This window comes from Delphinapterus leucas, chromosome 6 (genome assembly GCF_059928025.1).
Source record: "Delphinapterus leucas isolate spDelLeu-1000000601 "Yukka" chromosome 6, BTC_Dleu_Yukka2, whole genome shotgun sequence".
NCBI classification, from domain to species: Eukaryota; Metazoa; Chordata; class Mammalia; order Artiodactyla; family Monodontidae; genus Delphinapterus; species Delphinapterus leucas.
Genome location: NC_143134.1, coordinates 97,722,511 through 97,747,769, shown reverse-complemented (window position 1 = coordinate 97,747,769; position 25,259 = coordinate 97,722,511). Strand labels below are relative to the sequence as shown.

At 34.6% G+C, this 25,259-nt stretch overlaps 1 protein-coding gene across 1 annotated transcript in view; it reads right to left on the bottom strand.

Annotated features, from left to right (window-relative positions):
* FSD1L (fibronectin type III and SPRY domain containing 1 like) overlaps nucleotides 1-25,259 on the bottom strand; it is a 70,444-nt gene that overhangs the window by 28,670 nt on the left and 16,515 nt on the right. Inside the window, exons 4-8 of the mRNA XM_089913494.1 lie at nucleotides 22,957-23,058; nucleotides 15,429-15,451; nucleotides 10,040-10,161; nucleotides 5,139-5,348; nucleotides 3,839-3,937 (exon numbers count right to left, since the gene is read on the bottom strand). Coding sequence (XP_089769620.1) covers nucleotides 3,839-3,937; nucleotides 5,139-5,348; nucleotides 10,040-10,161; nucleotides 15,429-15,451; nucleotides 22,957-23,058 — 556 coding nt within the window. The remainder of the gene's footprint in view (nucleotides 1-3,838; nucleotides 3,938-5,138; nucleotides 5,349-10,039; nucleotides 10,162-15,428; nucleotides 15,452-22,956; nucleotides 23,059-25,259) is intronic.

The window sequence follows — 25,259 nt, the reverse complement described above, 5'->3', positions numbered from 1 at the left end:
TATATCTATCCTGTACTCCAACCAAATACAACGTACTTTCATGGCCACTGGTCTTTCTGCTATTCCTTCTGCTGGAATCAATAGCCTCAATTTCCTATTATTAGAGCATCAGCTGATTGTTATGACTAAATAGGAAGAAGAACTGGTAGAATTAAGGATGAGGAGAAAGTGATGTGGTGTAAAAAATTATACAGCCTGGCACACACACATTTTCTCTTATGCCCTAACACTTAATAATTTCATATTTAAGCTCTTAGTAGTTTCAAAATAAGGCAAGCACAGAGAAACAGGCCATGATGGCAGAAGCAAGGGAACTAACCCAGCTGATAGAGCTAAAGATGACATACATGGCAAAGAACAGACGGGGGAGAGGGGCTACTTAAATGAAATCAAATTTTAAAAATCCAGAACAAAACTATGCTTTTCAAATTATTTGGTATCAGGGGAACTATCTGTACTATTCCCAAGACTTACTCAGAACTGCTAATTTAGGAAATCAGTGTATCACAGTATTACCTTCTCCCTTGGATACTGAGGGTTAATCATTGAAATGTATTGATTCACAGCTGAGTAATGCACAGTTCTTCCTAGTTAATATCCTAAGACCCTAACTGGGTCTTAGACAAGGTATTATCTACTACATAGTTACCAATAAATCTGCTTATTAGTTATACTTCCCTCCAAAAATTGAAATTTCTGGTAAGTACTCAGTGAAGAAATATTCCTTTACAATACCCCATTTCACTTAAGGATAATACGTGATTTAGCTAAGGTTTCAGTGTATCTGTGAAATATACATCATCAAACAACAAAATATTCATATAGAGAACCTAGTGCTTACCTAGTGAATCAAGAATCCTTTTATACTCTACTGTTTCGTAAAGAGCACTTTAATTTTACCTATGCATCTGACCCATTGCTCAGTGTATTTTAAATATTCTAAATACAAATCTACTGACCATAACCACTTTTAGAAAATGTCATACTATATGCAAAAAAGTTAATAGCTTTCAAAATCTGCACGTAAACAGATAAGAGCTTACTGAAAGACGAAATAATGCAGCTTTTCAGTAAAAATGGAAACAGAATTCCTCAACAGGTGGGTTACTAAAAAGTTAGGATTAAGCAAAACTGAGACCCTGTATTACCAAGAATGAACTGCCTTAAGAAAACAGGGTTAACCTCTATATTAGTTATTAGTTAATATATGTGAGGACATCTGCATTTTTGAGAGAAAGAAAAATTGGATATAACTGTAAGGTGCCATCACTCCCAGTTGCCTGTTAAAATCCTAAGGGAAGAAACAAATCCTAAAGCTATTCCCTGTGTTTGATGATGGAGAGATGAGTAGAGTCAAGGGTAGCAAAAACAGGTATCACCCCCAAGCCGCTTGAGACCAAATTTATCAAATACCACAGCACCCAAACAGTAAAACATGGGTTCCAGTCCCAGGGGTGCAACCTTTTATCTCTTCTTTTTTGGACACTGTCCCTTTATGAGGCCTCAACTAAATCATCGAGGCTCTCTAAGGTAAGAGGGTTAATACCATGCAGTTTAAAAGCAAATAAAAGACTGGCCTCAAAAGTGAGGTCTCAAATTTTAGTCCTGTCTCTCATATAAGCCCTGTAATATAGCCAGATATTAGTTTCCACATCTTTAAAAGTGTGAAAACAAAGTACCAAAAAAATTAGAACACAGACACAGATATGGCTGCTTTCTAGGCACTGTAAAATTATATCATAGACACTAACATTTGAGGCTAGAAAGTAATTGGTGATTAATATCACATCATTTACCTTTACAAGGAAGTAAGGGGTAATGTACTTTAAAAATTCTGGTCATAAGAAATATTATTCATCACTTTTGACAATTCCAATAACAGAAGAAATAGAGTTACATACAACTGGAGAGACAGATATTAACAATGTTCACTATTTTCCACACCAAGCACCACAAGTGGCAGGATATGAAGTTTTGGTAGGCCTCAACTATTAAATCTCCATCTCCCTCCCTTTCCCTCCAGTTCTTTGCTCATATACTTATTTCTACTGGTTGGTCAAAAAGGGCTGCAACAAGTCAAAAAATTAGTAAACAACTATTTAACACAGCATTTAAAAAATCTGACTTTTCTCTGGAGTTCCTGTTGTCATTAGTGGCCACTCCAGTGGTATGGAATAACCCTAGAAAACCTGTGACCAATAGTTTCTTGAGAGATAATTTTACTCTGAGTCTCCCAGAAGGTCCCAGAAGATTCAGTGGGCCGCAGTGTTTAGTATCAGTCTAACTCAACCCCAGGGTGTTTACCCCGCAGAGAGAACTGCTCAAAAGGACTAGAATCGACTTAGTCTTTCCCTACAAACCCTAAGACCAAGAATTTGACTGGTAAAATCTAGACATTGCTAACAGGAGCAGACAGCCCAGCTCCAAGGAAGCTATAAGCCAGTTATTCATTTTCCTGAATCTACGGAATTTGAATGGAAATGTACAATTCACCACATTTAGGCCCAAGTTTGGTAACTAAACATAAAAAGTAAATGAGAAGGTACAAAAGAAATAAAAAACATATAATATTCTTGAGGGAGGATATTAATAATAATGCAATTTTACCTGACAAGGGCTAAAATCAGTTCAAGTTATGTAGGAAGGATTATCTGCCTGTAAATATGACTATTTGTGAAATGGTAAAAATCTCTAAAGAAACCACAGTATCATCTCAGTTTGTTAACAAGTAATTCTAAGTAATTGCATTTCTTGGCTAAGTTATCTGTAGTTCTCAAATAAAAACATTTGCTCATCTAAATTACTTCGACTTAGTTTTGTTTCTTTTAATCTTTCTGATGCAAACATATTCTTATGAGTTTGTCTTGTCAATAACTTATGAACCTCATATCTTGTTTTATTCTAATATGATATTTTTATATCAGCCTCCAAATCATATCAAACTCCTGGCATTCAAACCCTACTTAAATGCTATACGAACTAGAGGTCAGTGGAACACTCTAAGGCCCAACTATCTAACAACAATGTGTAGAATCTGATTCTGGAAGTAAACTGAGTCAATTATCACCTCATGACTAGAAAGACCTCTAGCATTGTGGCCTTCAAATTAGTAAATACCTGAAAAATCTTCTGTGTTTAAATATGCTATTCTACAATAAATCCAAACTGTTCTCAGAGACTAGAAGCACTTACATTCCAGGCCCACAATAAGGTCTGGCACAGAACTTGTAAATCGATTCTTATTCACAACTTTCCAAGCTAGTTCTAGGAACAGACTTTAACTTCACTTTCTTCACCTGCAAAATGGATATCAATAATATCTATTCTACTGATCTCTCAAGATGGTTTCAATGATCAAATGAAGACTTGTGAGCTTTGTAAACATTAATAAACTATATAAATGTTAATTTCTACAATAAGATTTTAGAAAACAAAAAGAACCTGAACTAAACTGAATACGTACTTTCCCATTATTGAGTCACAATCCATTCTCTGGGAAAACTCTGGGCAAACTTCAATCATGCGAATATATTTATACTAGACTGAAATTTGTAAAGTAAGTATGCATGAGAGCACATAACACCATCATCAGTCTATTTTACCCATCTGAATACCATGGCAAAAGAAAAACTAATGAAAACCACTACTGTAGTCCTAATTTTCCCATCTTAAAATTCCTCCTGCTGAGAATTCCTTTGCGGGGAGAGGCGGGTAAGCTGGGGGGAATCAAGGTGGGGAAGGAAGGCAACTATACATGAAATGTTTCCTGTCACGAAGTCTGGAATAATTACTGATGTCAAGTTCTGTTTCATGCTGTACAAGTAGCTACTGATCTTACCTTTGGTCTCTAGAGTCACTGGATCAGAATACTCTCCAGCCACAGCCCTGTTACAAGCCCGCACTCTGAAGTTCATATACTTTGAATCAAACTTTAGGCCTGAAAAAATGAAAAATGGCTTTCAGATATGAAAAGTAAAGGAATCTACTCCAAAAGTACGAGTATGAACCTTCAAACAGACATTTTTCCCTCCCTGGAACTATCTTTCTACTCAGGAAGGGTACAAATTTACGTTAAAAGGGTAATAATGCCTGAAATAAGAGAAATCATGATTTATCTATTATTTTCTTCAAAATAAATTATACAGTTTATCACTGGGCTTTTTAAACCTAGCAATAAAAAGATACTCTCAAGCCTCATAAGTAAGGTTTCATTCATGGAGACACACTACAGTTTAAAATAACATATTCAATTTCTGGAAAGTAGACACTATAGAATTTTTATATTTATGACACATTGTTTCATATGTGAAAAATGAATTTGAAGAGAAAGTGAAGCATAAGGATTAAGGGCAAAACTTTGAAGTCAGTCAGGTCTAGGTTAAAATCTCAATCCAAAAATTACTAGCTATGGGACCTTCAACAACTTGACGGAGCCACAGTTTTGTATCTGTTAAAATAGAAAAGAGAAAACCAACCTCTTCACCGTAAAGACTAAATGAGATGTATTGTACTGATTAAATGAGATGTACTGTGTAATACACTTCAGCCCAGCTCCTGACAAATGGTAAGTGCTCAGTAATGGTAACGCTACTAATGTTACTGCTCACATAAAAAAAATATTGAACAACTCAGGCAACATTTGGCCATTTCAAATACCCAAAGTCCCCTATACATGCAGATATGTTTTTAAAGACTATCAAAAGGCCAACACACAAATTTCTAATACCAAGTCACAGCTTAACTTTAAGTATTATCGTGAAGGTTATCAAAAAAGGGTAAAGGCAAGTCTTTACAGTATCACTGAAATGCGGGGTAGTGTATACATCTAGAAAATTGACAGCTTTTTTTATTGTTAGAAAACCAAGGTAAAAATTAAATGTCACTCTGAAATACAGTTTCCAGAACATCCTTTCATGTTTGTTTTAAATACACTGTTTTACCAGATTGCAAATATCCAGAAGTAATTAAAATGAAGGTTTTCTTGATATTTTAAGAGAAATTCATTTCCATAATAAATATATAAAAAGTCAGCTTGGCTAAAGAAACTTAATAACTTCATCTTTTAATGTAATTCAAAATATTTTTCACAATTACATCTATCTTCCGAGAATGAGATTCATGAAATGCAGTCATCTTACCTGATAGTGTATATTCAGTACCCTTAATATTATCAATTATCTCCCAGCATCGCTCATCCTTTACACGTGGAAGTCCATCAAAATTAGTTTTCCTATATTCCAGTATAAAATGATCAATCTTATTATCTTCTTCTGGCATCCTCCAAGCTACTGTTACAGAATTGTCAGCCACCAAACACTCTACTGGATCTATCTCTGGAGCTTTGGGGACTGAAGAAAAAAAAAAAGCTCGTTTCTCACTATAGTACTAATCCAGTGTTTATGTTTGTCGTTCAAATTATGCTTTTCATGTCGCTTTTAAACTGTTCAATTGAATCAGGCTAAGAGAAGGGATACCTTATAAATGCAAAATAACCATTTTTCTAGCTCTGTTTTAAAATTCATATTTCAAAGTTTTTCATAGACTTATTCAAAGTATACTAAAACCCTAGTTAGCAAAAAGCAATTCAAACATGCTAAGAATAAAGAATCAAGAATGATTTGTTACTTCTCAACACGTTTTTAATCTGCTATTTCAAACAGCTGGAGAATATAAATTAAATCACTATTGACAAAATAAAATAACTTGCTTTGAATCCAAAGATTAAAATAATTCAAGGTATTTTCAATGTATTTAAAAAACCTAGTTTATAAAATAACTGTAATTTCTCAACACTGAACAAAAAAGAACTCCGCAACCCCACAAAATATTTAAGAATTTTTAAACGTTTCTCCAAAGAGTTCTATGATTCATTAAAACAAACTGAGGTAAATGAATCACAATTAACATGAATGAACATTAATCAATTTCTTTTCCATGAAAGAGGTTTTCCATAGCTCCTCAACATTAACAGATGTTCCACTTAAATAGCAGGCTAACTGGAGAATGTGGTCCTCCAGTGATACAGATGGGTCTGAAATGTGTGAAACTGTGCAAGTACTGTATCTAAACCTTTTGTTGCTAAAAAAAAGTTTTAAAAGATTTACTCCAAGTATGTAAGGTTGGTTCAACATTCTAAACTAGTTAATGTAAACTATCACATCAGTAGAAGAAAAATCAGATGATCAGAAGAAAAATTATATGAGCATATCAATAGATGGAGAAAAAAATATTTTACAAAATCCAACATTCACTCATGACAAAAGCTCTCAGTAAACTAGGGAACTTTACTTGATAAAGAACATCTACAAAAAAAACTACAGTTAACATTAATGTTGAGAAACTAGATATTTTCCCCTAAGGCAATGACATCCCCTCTCTCCACTCCTACTCAACACTGTACTGGAAGTTCTAGCTAAATGCTATAAGACAAGGAAAAGAAGTAAAACATATACAAATTAGGAAGGAAGAAATAAAACTGTCTTTGTTTGCTGATGACATGATTGTCTATGTAGAAAATCTCAAAGAATCAACAGAAAAATTCCTGGAACTAACAAGCTTATAGCAAGACTGCAGGATACAAGGGATGAACAGGCATAGTACAAGGGAATTTTAGGGCAGTGAAACTATTCTGTATGATAAGGTAGTGGTGGATGCATGACATGATCCATTTATCAAAAGTCGTAGAACTGTTTAACACAAGAGTGAACCCTAATGTAAACTGTGGACTTTAGCTAATAATAATTTATCAATTACTACAAAAGTACTACACTAATGCAAGACATTAATAACCGTGGAAACTGTATGTGGGGGAGGAGGGGAAGTATATGGTAACTCTGTATTACCTGTCCAATTTTCCATAAACCTAAACTTGTTCTTAAAAAGAGTATTAATTTTTTAAAAAACTATTAATAACAAAGGAATTCTATACATGAAAATTCAAAGCAATGTGAGAAATAACAAAGTAAACCAAATATCTTAGATACAATAATCAAGACCAAGATGAAAGCAATTTGATATACATTTTAAATCTTCAAGCCTAACTAGTAGGAAAGGGAGGAAAGGAGAGAGGTGGGACAATTGATCTCCATTAGCTATAGTCTTCAAAGTTGAACTACTGCATGTGTGTAATTGTACAATAAATACTTGGAATCTGATATATCTTATCAGTAAGACAACAAAGAAATAGTTATCATTTCTCATTATGATTAATTTCCTTCATCTGTCTGTAGGGGTTTCATCCCTATAATACATTACAGATGTTAGTCCCTTGTTACCGGAATATAAGCAATACAGACTACTATTCATTGCTATGGGAAGAGATACAGGCATTCATAAATTTAATATGCTGTGCAGTGCCTACATGTGAGGAAATGTAACGGCCTATGGCATGTAGTAATTTTATAGTTTTGCTGAGTTAAAACCTGTACTGAATGTCCCAAGAGGCTTATATACAGACAGAATCACTTAATTTGTAAGTGGGTCCAGCTAACTCCCCACTATCTATCTCCCAAATTCAGCTACCATTCCAGTAAGAATGTACTAGCAAGAAGATTCTTCTTTCTTGTGAATAATGGCCCCAGAAGAAAGCAAACTTGGGAGGGAAAAAGAAAATTTAGATAATTTAAGTCAAATATTCTGTAATAACCTATATGGGAAAAGAATCTGAAAAAACGGATATATGCGTATGGATAACTGAATCACTTTGCTTTACACCTGAAACTAACACAACACTGTAAATCAACCATACTCCAAAATAAAATAAAAATTAAATTAAAAAAAAAGAGTGGTAGGTCAAATTAAGAGTGACTTGGGGGCTTCCCTGGTGGCACAGCGGTTGAGAGTCTGCCTGCTGATGCAGGGGACATGGGTTCATGCCCCGGTCCGGGAAGATCCCACATGCCGCAGAGCAGCTGGGCCCGTGAGCCATGGCCGCTGAGCCTGCGCGTCCGGAGCCTGTGCTCCACAACAGTGAGAGGCCCGTGTACCGCAAAAAAAAAAAAAAAAAAAAAGAGTGACTTGGATCTGATATGTAGGAAGTTCACCCAATATTCTAAACAGAAGTAAGAGAAGAGTTTCAACAAATGTGGGATAAAAGTTCAGGGGAAGATGAATGTTCGTAAACTTGTAATATAAAAATATTAGGAAAGACAGAACTCTCTTTAGAAATGAGAATGGAAAGCAATTCACAGCAACTTCCATAAAGCAACAGTTAAATTGTGTGGACATTGGTGTAAGAATTTTGCTAATGTTTTTCTCTGCATGTGAATGTAAAAGGACAACTGACATCAACACTGCCACAAACATGTTTCTCTTCTTGGCTGCAGAGGCTCAGAAAGGATATAAACTCTAAGTTTCAATGTATAAATAATGGCTTAGAGCAGAAGAAAATGACTGTAATTATTATCATCCATCATCATCACTTACAATGTGCAGGCTCAGATAAGTCCAAAACTCATTACTATACATAATTCAGTATAGAGTTGATTTTTGCAGTGTTTATAGAAGGAATTATTAAGGGATGAAGGTATTCATTTTTAAGTTAATCTGATTGGATCTTATAGGAAACTTTTATGCTCTAGCAGAATACAAAAAATTAGTAATATGAATTCACCTTTCATAAATTTTAACAACCTATTATACCTTCCTTCAGGATGAAACTCCTCCACAAAAGGATTTCTTGCTTTTCATTATACCTCATTCCTTCAGACTGTCTTAACAGTCTGCAAAAGAGGAAATCCTAACTGTGCATGCAATCTACTTGACTGTACGGCAGACATGGCCTTGGTTTGTTAAGCCATCACTGAAAATCAAGGAAAATAATGGTGAGAAGACTTCTTTTTTAGTAGTTTTTTTTAAAAATCAAACTACTACTACTCATGTGTATATTCACAATCTACCACTCCTGACTCTCCTTCTGAATTGAGTAGTAGTGTGAATGAAAATATAATGGTTAGGAATTCTGAAGGGCCAATTTATAGATAGGTATTCACTGACAAGTACGTATACTTCCTTCCTCTACAACTATGATTCCTTCTCTCATCTTTTCCTTCTCTAAACTCCTCTAGAACTTCTGATCTATACCACACAAGTTAATACTTCACTTGTACTGCCATTACTAGTTCCATTATAGTTTCATGACTACTAACTTTGTCTTTCCAATCATATTCTAAAGTCCTGGACTAAATCTTCAGAGAAGAAAAGAATGGTTTCATATGATCAACATTCTCTACTCAAAAACAGCTAACCTCCAAAAACCATAAACCTGTAAGTAAAACACTTTGCTTTCAAGAGATTTCCTGATCCCCCAAATCACCAAGTCCAAATTGTTTTAGCTATCAACTTAACCACATTACTTGATGTTAGTAAAAAGAAAATAATAACCGAAAGGTCCTTAACTGGCTCTTTCACACCTGTGGACAATAACCTGGGACTCAATTTCAAATGGTTCTGACTGCTGGAATACCCTCATACTAATACTCTAATAAACCAATGTTAACACATTACTACTGGAAATAAAATTCCATCTGAACCAGCAACCACCACAATAATGGTAATGATAACCGTTAACTTTCACTGCATGTTAACTATGTGCCAGGTACTATTTCAAGTGCTTTAGAGGTCTCAATTCATTTAATCCTTATAAAAACCCCAGAAGGATAACATCACATTTTAAAGATGAAGAAAATGAGGGAGAGTTAAATAACTTGTTAAGGCTACACAGCAAGTAAGCGGTAGCCAGGATGCAAATCTATGTCTGGCCCCACGACTCACTGTGAACCACCATGGCATATTGCTTCTCTCTGCCAAACTAGCAACAAAAGGTATCCCTTTCTTGGGTTCTTAAAATGGAATCTTTACTATCAGTAAAATATCTAAAAATAAAGACTAGCAAATTCAGTTATTCCTTAGCTGAATGAAGAAAAAAAAAAACACACTATCCTTCCTTAATATTTACATTCTAATGTTCATTACAGAAAAATCTTGAAGGAAAAAAAGGGTTTTTTAAATAACTTTACATGTAATATATGTACTAACTTACCTGGCAAAAACTTCAAAGTTTGCAATATCTGTCTTTCCTGAGAAAAATCCACCATTAAGTGAGTCATGCTGTCACTGACCTTTGGTTTCAAAGAAAGGCGAAAAGCTGAAGCCATTGTCACTCTACAGAAAACACAAACATAAACATTCTTTTAAAAATAAAAGAATGGGAAGTATCGTATCATATTTAACTTATAAAACGAACAGATAGAACATACTTCACTCTAGTGATTTCAGAAGCTATTGCTTTTAGATCTTTGGAAAATTAACTTAATAAAAAACTGTAAAATGTTTTTAAATTTAAAGACATTTAAGATAACCCTTAAAGAACCTTCCTCCAGCCAGTTTTACAAAATTGCATAAAATTACAAATAACTCAAGAGACAAATATCCAAGATAAATCATCTTTAACAGACCCAACAATCATCTGAACCTCTGTACACTCAATCTGATTTCCTGATGCCAGCCTCACTCCTTTTCATATGCCAAATAATGAACTGTAAATATACCCTGATTCAAACATTCTGCCTAGTTGTCACAGCCATTCCATGTGTCCTTAAATAAAAGTAGAGGTACACTGAGCAAATACTGCATAGCTTGGTAGTTGCTATAGGCCATGGATGAGAAAGGAGAGAAGTAAAATTACAATTTTGAATACCATGCTAGTAGGTATCACTCTGATCTATCAACATCAACTGAATGGAAGGAGACAAGAAGAAACAGCCCTGTGAAACCACATGCCATGGAAATAATAGAAACTCAATAAATATATTTTAGATGAATGTGGTATACAAAACAAAGAAAGGAAGAAGCCATACCAGACATAATTTTACCCAAAGCAGGGGGAAATTGTTCTGTCAATTAAAACTAGAGATTAAAAGAAATTCTCATATTCTATTCGTTTGTTATTTTATCTCAAATTTCAATTTTTCATATTACAGTAGATTTCCACATGTATCACAAAGTAACTCTCCTTATTATCTTTGGTCAAAAAATGACACAAAAATGCTATTCATGAATGTTGTCCTCCTAGTACAGAATTTGGCAGAGGAAGTAAATAGAGCTGCAGGAACAAAGGGAATACCAGGCCTAGTCATTCAGATCTACCAAACTACCCTAAAGATCAATGGTATGAAAGGTATCAAACATATTGCTGTATTCAGTTACTTGGGGATGAAAAATGTCACACTGTTGCTGTATTCAGTCATTTTCTTTCATCTTAAAACTAGGAAAGTAGTCACTTTAGTAGTAACAAAGAGTGAACAACAGCTGATCTATTTATCAAGAAGAAAGTGCTATGAAAAAATGCTCATCATCGCTAATAATTAGAGAAATGCAAATCAAAACTACAATGAGGCACCACCTCACACTGGTCAGAATAGCCATCATTAAAAGTCTACAAATAACAAGTGCTGGAGAGGGTGTGGAGAAAAGGGAACCCTCCTACACTGCTGGTGGGAATGTAAATTGGTGCAGCCACTATGGAGAACAGTATAGAGGTTCCTCAAAAAACCAGAGTTGCCATATGATTCAGCAATTTTGCTCCTGGGCATGTATCTGGACAAAACTATAATTCAAAAAGATACGTGCACCTCTATGTTCATGGCAGCACTATTCACAATAGCCAAGTCTTAGAAACAACCTAAACGTCCATTGACCAATGAAAGGATAAAGACGATATGGTACATATATGCAATGGAATACTACTCAGACATAAAAAAAGAACGAAATAATGCCATTTGCAGCAACATGGATGGAACTAGAGATTATCATACTAAGCGAAGTCAGAGAGAAAAAAATACCATATGATACCACTTATATGTGGAATCTAAAATATGACACAAATGAACTTAACTACAGCACAGAGATAGACACACAGACAGAGAGAACAGACTTGTGGTTGTCAAGGGGGGAGAAGGGGTTGTGGAGGGATGGAGTGGGAATTCGGAGTTAGCAGATACAAACTATTATATATATCAATAGAATGGATAAACAACAAGGTCCTACTGTATAGCACAGGAACTACCTTCAATATCCTGTGATAAACCATAATGGAAAAGAATATAAAAAAAGAATGTATATATATGTATAACTGAATCACTTTGCTGTACGGCAGAAATTAACACATTGTAAATCAACAACACTTTAATTTAAAAAAAAAGGAAGTGCTATACTAAAAAACAATTTATGGAGAAGGGAACTCACACTTAACTGAATGGCAAGTATAATGCTGAGCATTTCACACATTATTACTTTAAGCTCTTGGTTCTCAATAATAAAATTTCAGATTACATCAATAAGAAGTTAGGAACAAAGGCTAAATCTTACATATGTTGTTCTTGACAGTCCCAAGTATCTTTCGATTTAAAGACTTCTTAAAGAGCTATATTCAGATAGGTACTTGGTAAATGCCCACTGAATCAATGAACAGGTTTGAACTTACTTGGTTGCTTCTAAACCTGATGATTTAAAAGTTTGTTGAGAACTGTTGAGAAAAATATCTGAAAGTATTTTAAGGAATTTAAACCTGAAACTTTATCTGTAAAACTTGATTTAACCATTATGGCCTCTCCTGTGATAAACGATAATGGAAAATAATATTTAAAAATGTATACGTCTATGTATACCTGAATTACTTTGCTGCACAGCAGAAATTAACACAACATTGTAAATCAACTATACTTCAATTAAAAAAAAACCCAACAAATAAAAGCATAGTATGTACACTCCTCAAGATAAATCTGGGGGAAAAATATCACTATGGCCTCAAAGAAAAATTATATCCCCTAAAGATATATCAGAAAGGCCTATCAAAGCCTAAAAAAAGAATAATGACATTTTCTAGACAATGAAAATTTCAGTCTCCATAAATCAAGTTAGATGTACAACAATGCTATAATTTTCCAAAAGACTGAACTTTTTATTTTTAAACTGAATATATTTAGACAACTGTGCCTCAAAGCCCAAACTAACAATCTAAAATCCACAGATACATCTCTACATTACAGGTTCCATGTGGTTAGGAATGTTTTAATTCACCTTGCCCATTTTTTTTTACTGGAGTATAATTGCTTCACAATGTTGTGTTAAGTTTCTGCTGTACAATGAAGTGAATCAGCTGTATGTATACATATATCCCCTCCCTCTTGGACCCCCCTCACCCGACCATCCCACCCGTCTAGGTCATCACAGAGCACCAAGCTGAGCTCCTTGTGCTTTATAGCAAGTTCCCACTTGCTATCTATTTTACAGATGGTAGTGTATTTATGTCAAACCTAATCTCCCAATTCATCCCACCCTACCCTTCACCCGTGTCCACACGTCCATTCTCTACATCTGCGTTTCTCTTCCTGCCCTGCAAATAGGTTCGTTCATATTACCATTTTTCTAGATTCCACATATATGCGTTATATACGATATTTGTTTTTCTCTTTCTGACTTACTTCACTCTGTATGAAAGACTCTAGGTCCATCCACGTCTTTACAAATGACCAGATTTCGTTCCTTTTTATGGCTGAGTAATATTCCATTGTATATATGTACCATTTGGTTCATTTCTAATAGTAAAAGCTGAACACAAGGATCTCTTCCTCCTAGTTTTATTTTTGCAAAGAGAAAATAACTGCAAGGTTTCTTTCAAAGTCTTTGGATGGCCCAAAGCCTGATTAGGAAGTGACTTCTAATCCAGAAAATCATGGACCAGAGCAGGATTTTGTGCAGTAGGTGGCTAAACAGAAGAATACTCTAGCCAGGGTGGAAGATGGATTACTTACAGCAAATTCCAGCACACATAACCCAAATATACCTTATCCAGAAAACTGACCTACCTAGCATCCATTCCTCATACAGCCAATACTTTTCACTTTCAAACTCTCATAATCTCCTTTCTACATCCAGGATTTATAAGAATAATCCAAGTCTTTAAACACTCCCTGATATAAAATATACGAAAAATACTGTAGAGCACAGGGAGCTGTACTCAATACTCTGTAATGACCTACATGGGAATAGAACCTAAAAAAGAGTGGATGTATGTACATGAATAACTGATTCACTCTGCTGTACACCAGAAACTAACACAACAGTGTAAATCAACTATACTCCAATAAAAATTGATTTTTAAAAAATATGCAAAAAATAGAAAAATTAATATTTGTGCTAAGAATGCTATGACTGCCATGTGAATCTTGCCTCTAGTCAAATAAAAGGCCACTAGAAAAACACAAGAGTTGAAGTCTTCAGCCAAGATTAATAATACAACACTGGTTTTCACATAATACATACAGAATAATTTTGTGAATTATCTGATGAATAATTTAATCTAGGACTCAGAGTGGTGCTTTGAAGAGCTGTGCCTTTCAGAGAATTTCATTTTCCTCAAATGAAGAAACCTTAAGTGATAATTTCACTACAGTCAATGCTCAGTGACTAGCCAAGCAGATCAAAACCATCCGTTCTGTGATAACCCAATCCAAAATTGCCAACAGCTCTTTTAGCCCTTTCGTACATTCATTACAGCAAATACTAAATTACCTGTGCTAATCCTGGCTCTACCAATGGTAAAGACCTTTAAGCCAAAGCCTATCATCATTTTCTTTAGTCTTCTCCTCCCACAAACTAGACAGTAGTGGCATTAGAAATAGAGATGGCACCAGGAACAAGATGGAATGAGAATACAAAGGTGTTAAACAGGAGAGCAGTGAAGTAGGAGAGCAATAGCTCTTGTTTTGTGTGTGTGGCTTTTAAGGACTTTATTGACCCAGTAGGTCCAGTAGGTTGAGTCCAAGTAGTACATCTGAGACACAGATCACAAACATAACGAGTTATCATCAGGCTGGCTTTTGTTGCTGTGGTTGTGATACCGACCAGGGTTCTTGGCCTTCCCCCGATCAACAGAAATTGACTAGAGGCCAGACAAGAAATTCAGACAAGGCTTTATTGGGGCTGCGTCAGCTGCAGGAGGGAGCGAAAAAGGAGAGCTTTAGCTCCTGAGGAACGAAATAAGGCTGTAACTTCTCATAAAATAAGACACGCTTATATTGGTAAAATTTAAGAACAACAAAAAATACATTCAGGAATATATATGTTTTTAATTATTCAAAATGGTTCCCCATCTACTAGCATAGCTAATTAAGAACTGTACTAAAACTATATTATACCAGAAATGAAATTCTTTTGGAAGTACATAATTGTCAATAACTATGTTTTAAAAATCTTGCTGATATACTGTTTATTCCGGAATATATGCAGAAGACTTTTTCTCTTTTTTTTTGCACTTTGCCATTAGGTGTATTTATTTTAACCAACGAGATTCTAATAAGAAACTTCTTGAATTTCATTTCTGACTTCACTGTTGATACTTAAATAAAAACGTAGGTTTTATACCATACCTATCCTTGATCTGTCTGGCAGCCTTGGAGCAAATCAGGGAGAAGAGAAAGAAGGCAGTTAGTGCTTTTCATGCAAGTTTCAATGGCAGTGACATGCAAGAAAAGTTAGGATAAAAACCCTGAAATAGATTAGTTCATATTCACCAAAACATAAATTACAAGAAATCTGTACAGTTCACATCAGCTTGCATAACGTGATGTTAGAACTATAGTTGGAAATCCAGTCCCGATATAAATCACCTTAAAATAAGGAGGAAAATTTAACACTGCAAACTAATTCCAGATGACTATAAATGTTTTTTCTTACCTTAAGATTATCAACACACACCTCCACTTTCATTCAGTCTGACACTCTTCAACTAGAACAATCAATCTCCTTCATGGGGCACACATTTCTATGCATTCTGATGGTTTTCTTATACATTTCAAATCTGCTCTTCAATTTTTCTTCAGAGATCTCTTTCACCACTTCATAAATGGTTCTTCCAAGTTTTCTCTACTTGCCTTCACTGGGCAAGGACTTTGTATTCTGAGAGCTTGCCTGCTAATATATAAAACTAGGCTGCAGTTCTACAATCCTTTACCCCAAAAAATGAAGTTGTAATGGCAAAAATTCAGACAAGGAGAAACCAAAGAAACACTTCTAGCAATAGGGTCTTTCCCTCAGATGACTTCAGAGAAGCTGCCAACTTAAACCTACGCTACTTAAGGCATCTTTTTTTTTTTTTGAGAATGCTAGCACAAGTTTAGGAAGAGGGCACAGCTATTACTCAGTGCTGTATGTCACAGAAAATTGATGAAAAATACATGCAGAAACTGCTGTCCCCTTTAAATTTACATACCATATAATAGGTCCAACAAAAGGTTTTTTCCCCACACTGACCATCATAATTAACAACACATCTAATATAGAACATGGCTACTATGCTTGATATTCTAACCCCAGTGTCTAGCATAAAGCTCGGCACATAGTAATATTTAATAACTACTAAATTTAATTGAACATTAATTACATGTATTCAGCAATGTTTCTGTTGTCTCTCTTCTTCAGTTCTAATATTGTTCTTACTTGGTATTAGTCATTTTTATACCCATCCTAAAATATTCTGGTCTGCATACCTGTCTACACAAAAAGAACAGAACTGAGATTTAGAAAATGAGCACATCCCATCACTATCATAATCAACTCCATGACCTTGTATACTAATCATTCTATTTGGTCCTTAATGCTTCTAAAGACGCATTCCAAGCTCCAGATACTACAGCAAACAACCCAATTCTGTGGCATCTATAATACGTGCCATGAGTCATACATAAAAGTACAAAGTACCTACTTTGGTACTAGGAGTAAGAAATGTTAAAAAAAAGTCAATTACACATACATCAGAAACTAATATTGTATGTCGAATTTACCTTTAAAAAGTTAATTACACTGATTTTTAAAAAATTGTTGTCATTATAGCTAGAATTATAACCAAAGATTTTTATACAAGTGTGAAAGGAGGGGAAGAGGAGACTCGACTCTGCACTTGATGTTTCTTTACACATGTTGTGTCTAGTATTAATTTAATAAGGTGCCATTTTTTCAGTGCATCTGTGTGCAAGTGTGCACATGTACACATGCATGTAAAGCTTTCATGTTATTGTTTAATATACTAGGCTGTTCATGACAAACCAGAAAATAGATGAAAAGCCAGATAATCTAGGAAAAATTGTTGCCATGTATTTATATATGTATCCCATGTATTTATATATATAAATACACCCAGTTGGTAAAACTGGAGACCCTCCATGGTTCCTCTTTCATTTAGGTTCAAATTTTATAGTATATACACTGTATAAATGCAGGAGAGGTTGAAGAAGTTATACTGTGCAATGAGAAAAGGATAGAAAGTCTCAAATTATGCAGGTATTTCAATATAAGGGCCCAACTTCAAGAAATGTCTTAAATTGGAAAATAGATTGTTTAATTTTTTCCTGGAATTTCTTCTCCCAAAGCAGAAAGCTGTCCAAAAGATATACATTAATATGTTGCTTGATTCCTCTAAGTTTCAGTTCCAAGAGTGATGCATTTTTGTCAATTAAACGTCTCTACTTAATGAGTACCACCTGATCCCAGGATTTACCACTGCTCTGTCTCCAATACATTTATTTGTATCTACATAATACCACTTCGTGAATTATGAAGAGGTCTCAGTGAATACTTAGATTTTTAGGTTATGACAGTGTACACGATTGGAAAGCCTTCAAGAAACATTAGTCATATTACTTTGCTCAACATCACTATTTTCAATTTCAATCACTATTTCGATTTCAATATTCTACTGAAATCCTGTTTGCCAACAACTCATTTCTCTCTTATCATCAGAGATGGCTCCTTTCTCTCTCTCTCTGAGATTCCCTTCCTCCATCTCTCAAATGTTATTTAAAATAAATCCTACAATTCTGACCCTTTATTTTACCAGTTATGTGAATCTGTCACCTGAGACCAAACTTCCTTAAATAAAACTGTAATAATAATGGAGGAGTAATCACAAATGGTTTTTTATCACTACCAATTAAATATAAAGTATTTAAACCAGATCTTTTCCCAATCTGCAATGAGTAGATATAGAAACTACTTTCCTCCATGAATTTATTTCAGCCCTTTGAAGATTAAGATCTTATTGTTTCTATATTTCTTCTTAATATCTTCATTTTTCTCATTTATAGAAAGACATTAGAAGCAAAGTACTCTGAAATAGTTCCATATATGGAGGAGCTAATTAGTGTTTCCTAAACACAATTAAAATAGGAATAATAAAGAAGTTTTAGACCTTGCTTACTGTACTCAATGAATCATTTACCCAAACAGAACAAAATATGAGATTTCCAAATTTCTTCCCAACCAGCAGAAATTTTTTTAACTTTTTAAAAATAAGGAGCATTAGACCAAGTTTTAAGAGCTCTGAGTTTCAGCCCATCACATTAACCAGCAAGTCACTTAACTCTTTTAGGACTCAATTATCTCATCTATAAAATGATGAGCACAATGATATCTTTGAACCCTAAACTCCATCCTAAACCATCTTATGTGTAGATAATGACTTTTTTAAATTATCTAAAATAAATTAAACATTTTAACAATCTAATTCTCCAAAATACAGGCTGAAATAGAGAAAGGTAGCAAGGGAAAAGTTAGTTAAAATCAGAGCACTGAAACAGCAACAAAAATAAGAACATATCTGTTTCTGAATGATAACTGCTGAGAGAAAAATATACTAACATTGTCAAAACAATGAATGTAACAAAGGCTAGATGTCACATTTTCAGGAGAAGATTTATCTTGATTTTGATTTGCAGTAAAGTCCAATAGAGTTCCTAGTAAAAACGTGAATGCCACGCAACATTGAGGAAACTTTTCAAGTTATGTCTATATGTTCACATTGTTTCATACTTCAGATTATCCTATTAGATTTGGGACAGATAATTTTGCAATGTTTCTTTCAGACAATTTGAAAATGACTAGGGGGTAAATATTTAATACTTTTTACAATATATTACTAAGACTTCTACCTTCACCCCAAAAATACCATATTAAGGATTAACTTGGAAAATGAAGGGGACTCAGTCAGAGAGAGTAAATAAGAGACTGGTTCAAAGTGCAATTTTCCCTTAGGCAAAAAATACTAGATTTCAAAAAAAACTACTGCATACTGGTTGATTCCAAACATTAGAAGTTTTATATTTCCCATACATATATTTATCTGTTTATAAAAAGCACTATTTTTCCAAAAACATGATCATTTAAAAGTCTTCTTCACAAAACCCTAGTAAATAACTTGAAATAAACATGGAATACAGGGCTTCCCTGGTGGCGCAGTGGTTGAGAGTCCGCCTGCCGATCCAGGGGACATGGGTTCATGCCCCGGTCCGGGAAGATCCCACGTGCCGCGGAGCGGCTGGGCCCGTGAGCCATGGCCGCTAAGCCTGCACTTGCGGAGCCTGTGCTCCGCAGCGGGAGAGGCCACAACAGTGAGAAGCCCGCGTACCCCAAAAAAAAAAAAAAAAAAACAAAAACCATGTAATACAGTACCACATACATCTGTACTCTATGACTAAGTACATTTATATAATAGGAGACTGCATTTCTGTAAGACATAAACACCTACAAATGAAGTAAAGGTGAAAAGTTATAGTTTGAGCTATTCTTAAATATTTAGACTTGTTTTTAAACTGCCGTCATAACTGAAACATTCATGCTTTTTTTTTTTTTTGGCCACACCGAGCAGCTTGCAGGATCTTAGTTCCCCAACTAGGGATCGAACCCGTGCCCCGTGAAGTGGAAGCACAGAGTCCTAACCACTGGACCGCCAGGGAATTCCCTTCATGCTTTTGTTGGTGGTCCTCTCCTCTCCCAGAATTCCTGACTGCAGCCACAGAAGGAGTTTCTGCCAGTACTACGTCTGCTCCCTTGAAAATACTGAGTGAGCTTCCACCCCTCTCCTTATTTGCTCCTTCCAGTGGTCAGAGATTGACACCTGCTGAATAATATTCTAATGGTGAGTTACTGTGAGTCAGAAGTTGGAAATACACAAAATCCTTTCTCCCTTTTCATCTGTGATCTAATCTAGAAGACTGTTTCCCTTTCACCTTATTCTGTACTTTTTTCTCCAGTGTAAGCACCTGTGGGCAGGTAACCATTCCCTCCCTCCTTGTCTGACAACTGAGTTACTTGTGGCAAGATTGGGATGAAGTGGCTGGTTAGTTATATTGACTTGGAAAATGTCCCATAAATTCAGCTCTTTTCATAGGTAAAATTCAAGTTCTAAATTCGGAGGAGAGGGGGAGTTGGTAGGAATATTAATTTTGCTAAGGGATCCATGCAGTGTTCTGCAAGCCAGTTATTAGCAGAAAAACCAAGTCTGCTGGGGCTTTGGCTACTTGTTCAACCAGAAATAAAGCTAATGATCCAGAACTCATCTGCTGGTGATCTTTCTGCATATATTTACTATCAACCAAACTTCTAACAGTTAAAAAAAATTAGTGAAAATTTGTTCTAAAATCCTTTTCCATTTGTGCTATTTTTACTTGTTCACTTTCAGACTGTCTAATGCTGGTAAATAATTAACATAGCTTTGTGTTCAATTCTCATGCTGATGTACTGCAACATGATCACTTAAATATTAGTATATAAAATACTCTTTTTGAAGATAATGAAGTCTAAAAGGACTCATGGCCTAGATTTCAGCCTACAATATTTTTTGTCCCCATGAGTTATTCATATTAATCTGCTTTAATCACTTTAATATGAGATATTTGCAAATAATATACATTAAAAGAATTGTTTCCAAATATCTAACAACATACTCCTAGTCCAATAATTAATCTTCCAAGTCATCTTTCCCTACTCTGTCAGCAGTTAGGTATCTGAGGCAAGCCTGGAGTCCATGCAGCTGGTTAGGAAAGTACATTTAGTTTTTGACTTGGAATCAAACCATAATCTGGATACTATTTGGATATACTAAGAAAACAATTGCAAGTAACTCTCAGTTAAGCATTTTTCTTGAACAATAAACTCAGATTTCTGGCTAGGAAACACTGACAAATAATTCATTTCAACACATCTCCAAAGGGATCAAGCTACTAGGCAGTACTGCAAAATGCTGGAAGACAAGACCAAAATAGTAAGATAAGAAGCAAAGCGGCACATGAAGAAAATATATTTAAACCACAAGGTGATTTATTTTATCAGAACCTTTCCAATTTACAGTATACTGGAAACATGTTTTAACAAAGCTGGAAAGAACAAAGGAGAGAGAAAGAGAACAGAATCTTTTGAGAGGAAGAAGAAAGGACTCTGAAAATGTCAATGGAAAGAGAAACTTGGGAGAAACAAACTTTTATCAGTTTTTCCAAGCATCAGGTCCTATTTAAACTCAACTGGATTCAAGCTATTTTTGAGTACTATGTCCACATTTTATAGTTTTCCTGTCTTCTTCCGCTCTCAGGTGCTCAGCTGTTAATTCTTGCTGCTATGATTATGCCTGTCATTAACAGCTGCCCTACTCCACTAGAAGGGGAATCTGTTGACAACCAGGAAACAAAAAGGAAAAAAACCTAAAAACTTAGTAGTACCATGTACATATTAATAGTCAACAGATTCTGAGACACTATCATGAACAGAAGATATTAACTGCCACTCACGAACTGTGCGACACTGATTCTGCTGACTCAGACATCTTTTGCTTTCTGCATGTTTTTTTTTTTTGCTATGTTCCAGATATTTGAGGTTATCACATAAATGCCCTCTGAATAGGTGACATATCTATACTTTTAGAATAATTTAAAGTATGATACTATTCCCTCATAATTCCTTTATATAATAAGTCTTACAAAGTGCAAAGATGAATTTTCTTACAACCGACATCCAAATTCAAGAATTAATTGGTTAACTCGTTTACAGCAAAAGAAATTTCCATTCATTTAGTCAAAAGGAATTAATTTTTAAAGTTCATGTTCAAGATGCAGGGATTTAAGTCAGCAAATGTTATCTTCTCAAGGAAGTTTCTTCTACCCTCAAGTTCATAGAAAAATCATAAAATAAAATCACTGGTGGGCACACATGGATTATAAAGCTACCTTTCAAGCAGCTCACTACACAGTCCACAAAGACCAAGAAAATATCAAACTCAAATATCTTATCTTGATAAGACTACTTCACAGTATATATTTTACTAATTATATAGCTTTATTTCACACTCTTTCATGCCATGTTCTATATAGTCTACATACTTATTCTATATCAAATATCAAATGATTTGATAAATTGGTAATCATTTAAAAATGACTCTACTTAAAATAAGAATAAGAATCTAGAATTCAGTATCTCTTAAACACCAGGATCTAGGTTAAAACATTAGCAGTCTTCTTGCTCTACTATTTGTATCTTCACACCAAATATACCCCTTAGGGACCTACATTTTCATATTTTAATAAAGCATTCAAACAATTACTTAAGCTGAACACTGGGACATTTAATAACAAATTTAGTAAGTTTCACAATGTTTTCATATGCATCAAGTCATGATGTTTTCCCAATCAGCTCATTGAAAGGTACATCAACTTAGATTTTTATGAATGTTAATAGCAATATCAATCTTCTTTCCTTAGTTATAAAATGTTTATAACAAAGGTATGACTCAGTTAAAGTATATAAGTACCTTTAAAATAAATGACCAAGGGGGAAGTAATTGAAAAAAAGAGTAATGTCATTCATCTGAATTGAGCATTAAACAAATAATTAATTTGTTCGTGACCCCAATGACACACACTTCTAAGTATATGCTTTGGAATAAATGAACAGCTAGCATTTTACTTAACAAGAACTGCCAAGCCTTTTCTATCAGAAATGACTGAATGAATCCAAAATTTCTATCAGAAATGACTGAATGAATCCAAAATCAAACGGGAAAACACCATTTTCTTTTAAACAACACTTTCCTTTTTAAGTGGATTAGTCTCATTTTTTTGGTTGGTTTTTTGGTACCTTTGAAAATTCTTCAGGTTCCTTTATATCTAATGACCTTGTTGCAAATTCTAGTAGTTCTTCCGAGTTCTCCAGGGCATTATTACATTGACTAAGCTGACTCTAAAAATAATAATAACAAAAAATCATTAAAATAGAATTTCCTATTGTCATCAGAATCTTAAATATATACTGTTACAATGAACGTTACAATCTTAATAGCAATAATTGAACAAACATTTTAGAGAGGTACTGAAGCAAGGTAATCACTAGTCATATATATAACAAATTTTAATTATCTTAAACTGTCCATAATTTGTCCAGAATAGCTTAATTGCGTACAGATAAAGATATACTCATCATTTAAAAACAAAAAAGAAAACAAAGCAATTATAAATGGTTGGGGTCAAATTTATTTAAAGATTCTTCTCAATCAGGTAGTCAGAAAATTTAAAGTAAAATATCAAAATAATCCATCTGCAGGCAACATCCTCTATAATGAAGACAAAATTTCTTGAAGATATTTAATTAAGCTAAAGTTCATGAATCGAGTTACAGGTACATTCAGTTGAGCACAATCTTAGTACTCCACTTATCACATTACTCAAGTAATACATACTCCTATAAATGCTAATTTACAGTTTCCAAAACTGGATAACATAGGAAGTACCTAGATTTCAAAAAAATCAAACAGGAACAAAAAATGGTAACTGTTACAGTGATACGCTCTGTTATAGTGATGTGTTAATTTCACCTAACACAATCTTTCCTATTCAGTTCTTTCTCTCCCCTCCCCTCCCCGCTTCTCTCACATTATCATTTGTAGATTTAAAACTAAGCCCAGTGATGTGAAAATACTGTTAGTGATACCTTTAAACAAAGAAACGGACCCATTTCTAAGCTTTTAAATGTATCCAAGATTCTTCTTCAGAATATTTATTAATATCTATTCCGTATTCAAATCTACTTAATTTTCCCTTCCGATACAAACTAAAGATAAACTACATCTGGTTTTATTGGTTTCTGATGTGCCCTGTTTTACTTTGGAAAAGTAGAATAGTTCAGTCATAGTTTGGATTAGAATAGGTTTTCATGTGTCCTTCTAAGAACCTAACTACAATTTCATAAAAATACTGCTCTTCCTATGAGTAAGCGTCTTATGAGTTTCAAAGAATTAACAAACCACCATTTGAAATAGAGCTTTATAAAAGCAAAATCACTGAGAATAAGATGGTAGGTATAAATGGTCCATACAGGATCACTAGGGCAGAGTAAGTCAATGTAGTATAAAAGTAAAAAGTACCAAGAAGAGGGCTTCCCTGGTGGCGCAGTGGTTGAGAGCAAAAGTCCTGTGCTCCACAACAGGATAGGCCACAACAGTGATAGGCCCGCGTATCGCAAAAAGAAAAGAAAAAAAAAAAAAAAAAAAGAACAGAATAACTAGATACCTAACTATAGGGAATTGGTTAAACAAATTTTGATAGGTAATATTAAGAAGAATGTTTTCAAAGACTTTTCAATGGCATGTATCTGGCATAATAAGTGATTAAAAGGCCAGGTTAAAAATTATACATAAGATATTAATTCTATTAAAAATGTCCCTACATATGTGTATTATATATATATATTTAAATGTATATTACAAAAAAGAAAAAATAGTGACTATTTCTGAGTGACAGGACTATGGATATCTTTATTTTCTATTTTATAATTTTTCTAAATTTTCTATATGAACAATAAATATTATTCCTTTGTAAAAAAAATTTTTTAAAATCCCATTTACAATAGCATCAAAAAGAATGAAATAGGGCTTCCCTGGTGGCGCAGTGGTTGAGAGTCCGCCTGCCGATGCAGGGGACACGGGTTCGTGCCCCGGTCCAGGAGGATCCCACGTGCCACAGAGCGGCTGGGCCCGTGAGCCGTGGCCGCTGAGCCTGCACGTCCGGAGCCTGTGCTCCGCAGTGGGAGAGGCCACAACAGTGAGAGGCCCGCGTACCAAAACAACAACAACAACAAAAAGAATGAAATACTTTGCAGTAAATTTAACCAAGGAGGCAAAAGACCTATTCACTGAACACTACATAACACTGCTGAAAGAAATTAAAGACACAGATAAATGGAAAGACATCCTATGGTCATGGATTGGAAGACTTAATATTGTTAAAACAACCATAGTACCAAAAGCAATCTACAAATTCAATGCAATCACTATCAAAATTTCAATATACACCCACGTATACTGCAGCATTACTCACAACAGCCAAGAGACAGAAGTAGCCCAAATGTCCATAAACAGATAAATGGACATACCACATAAAGAAAAT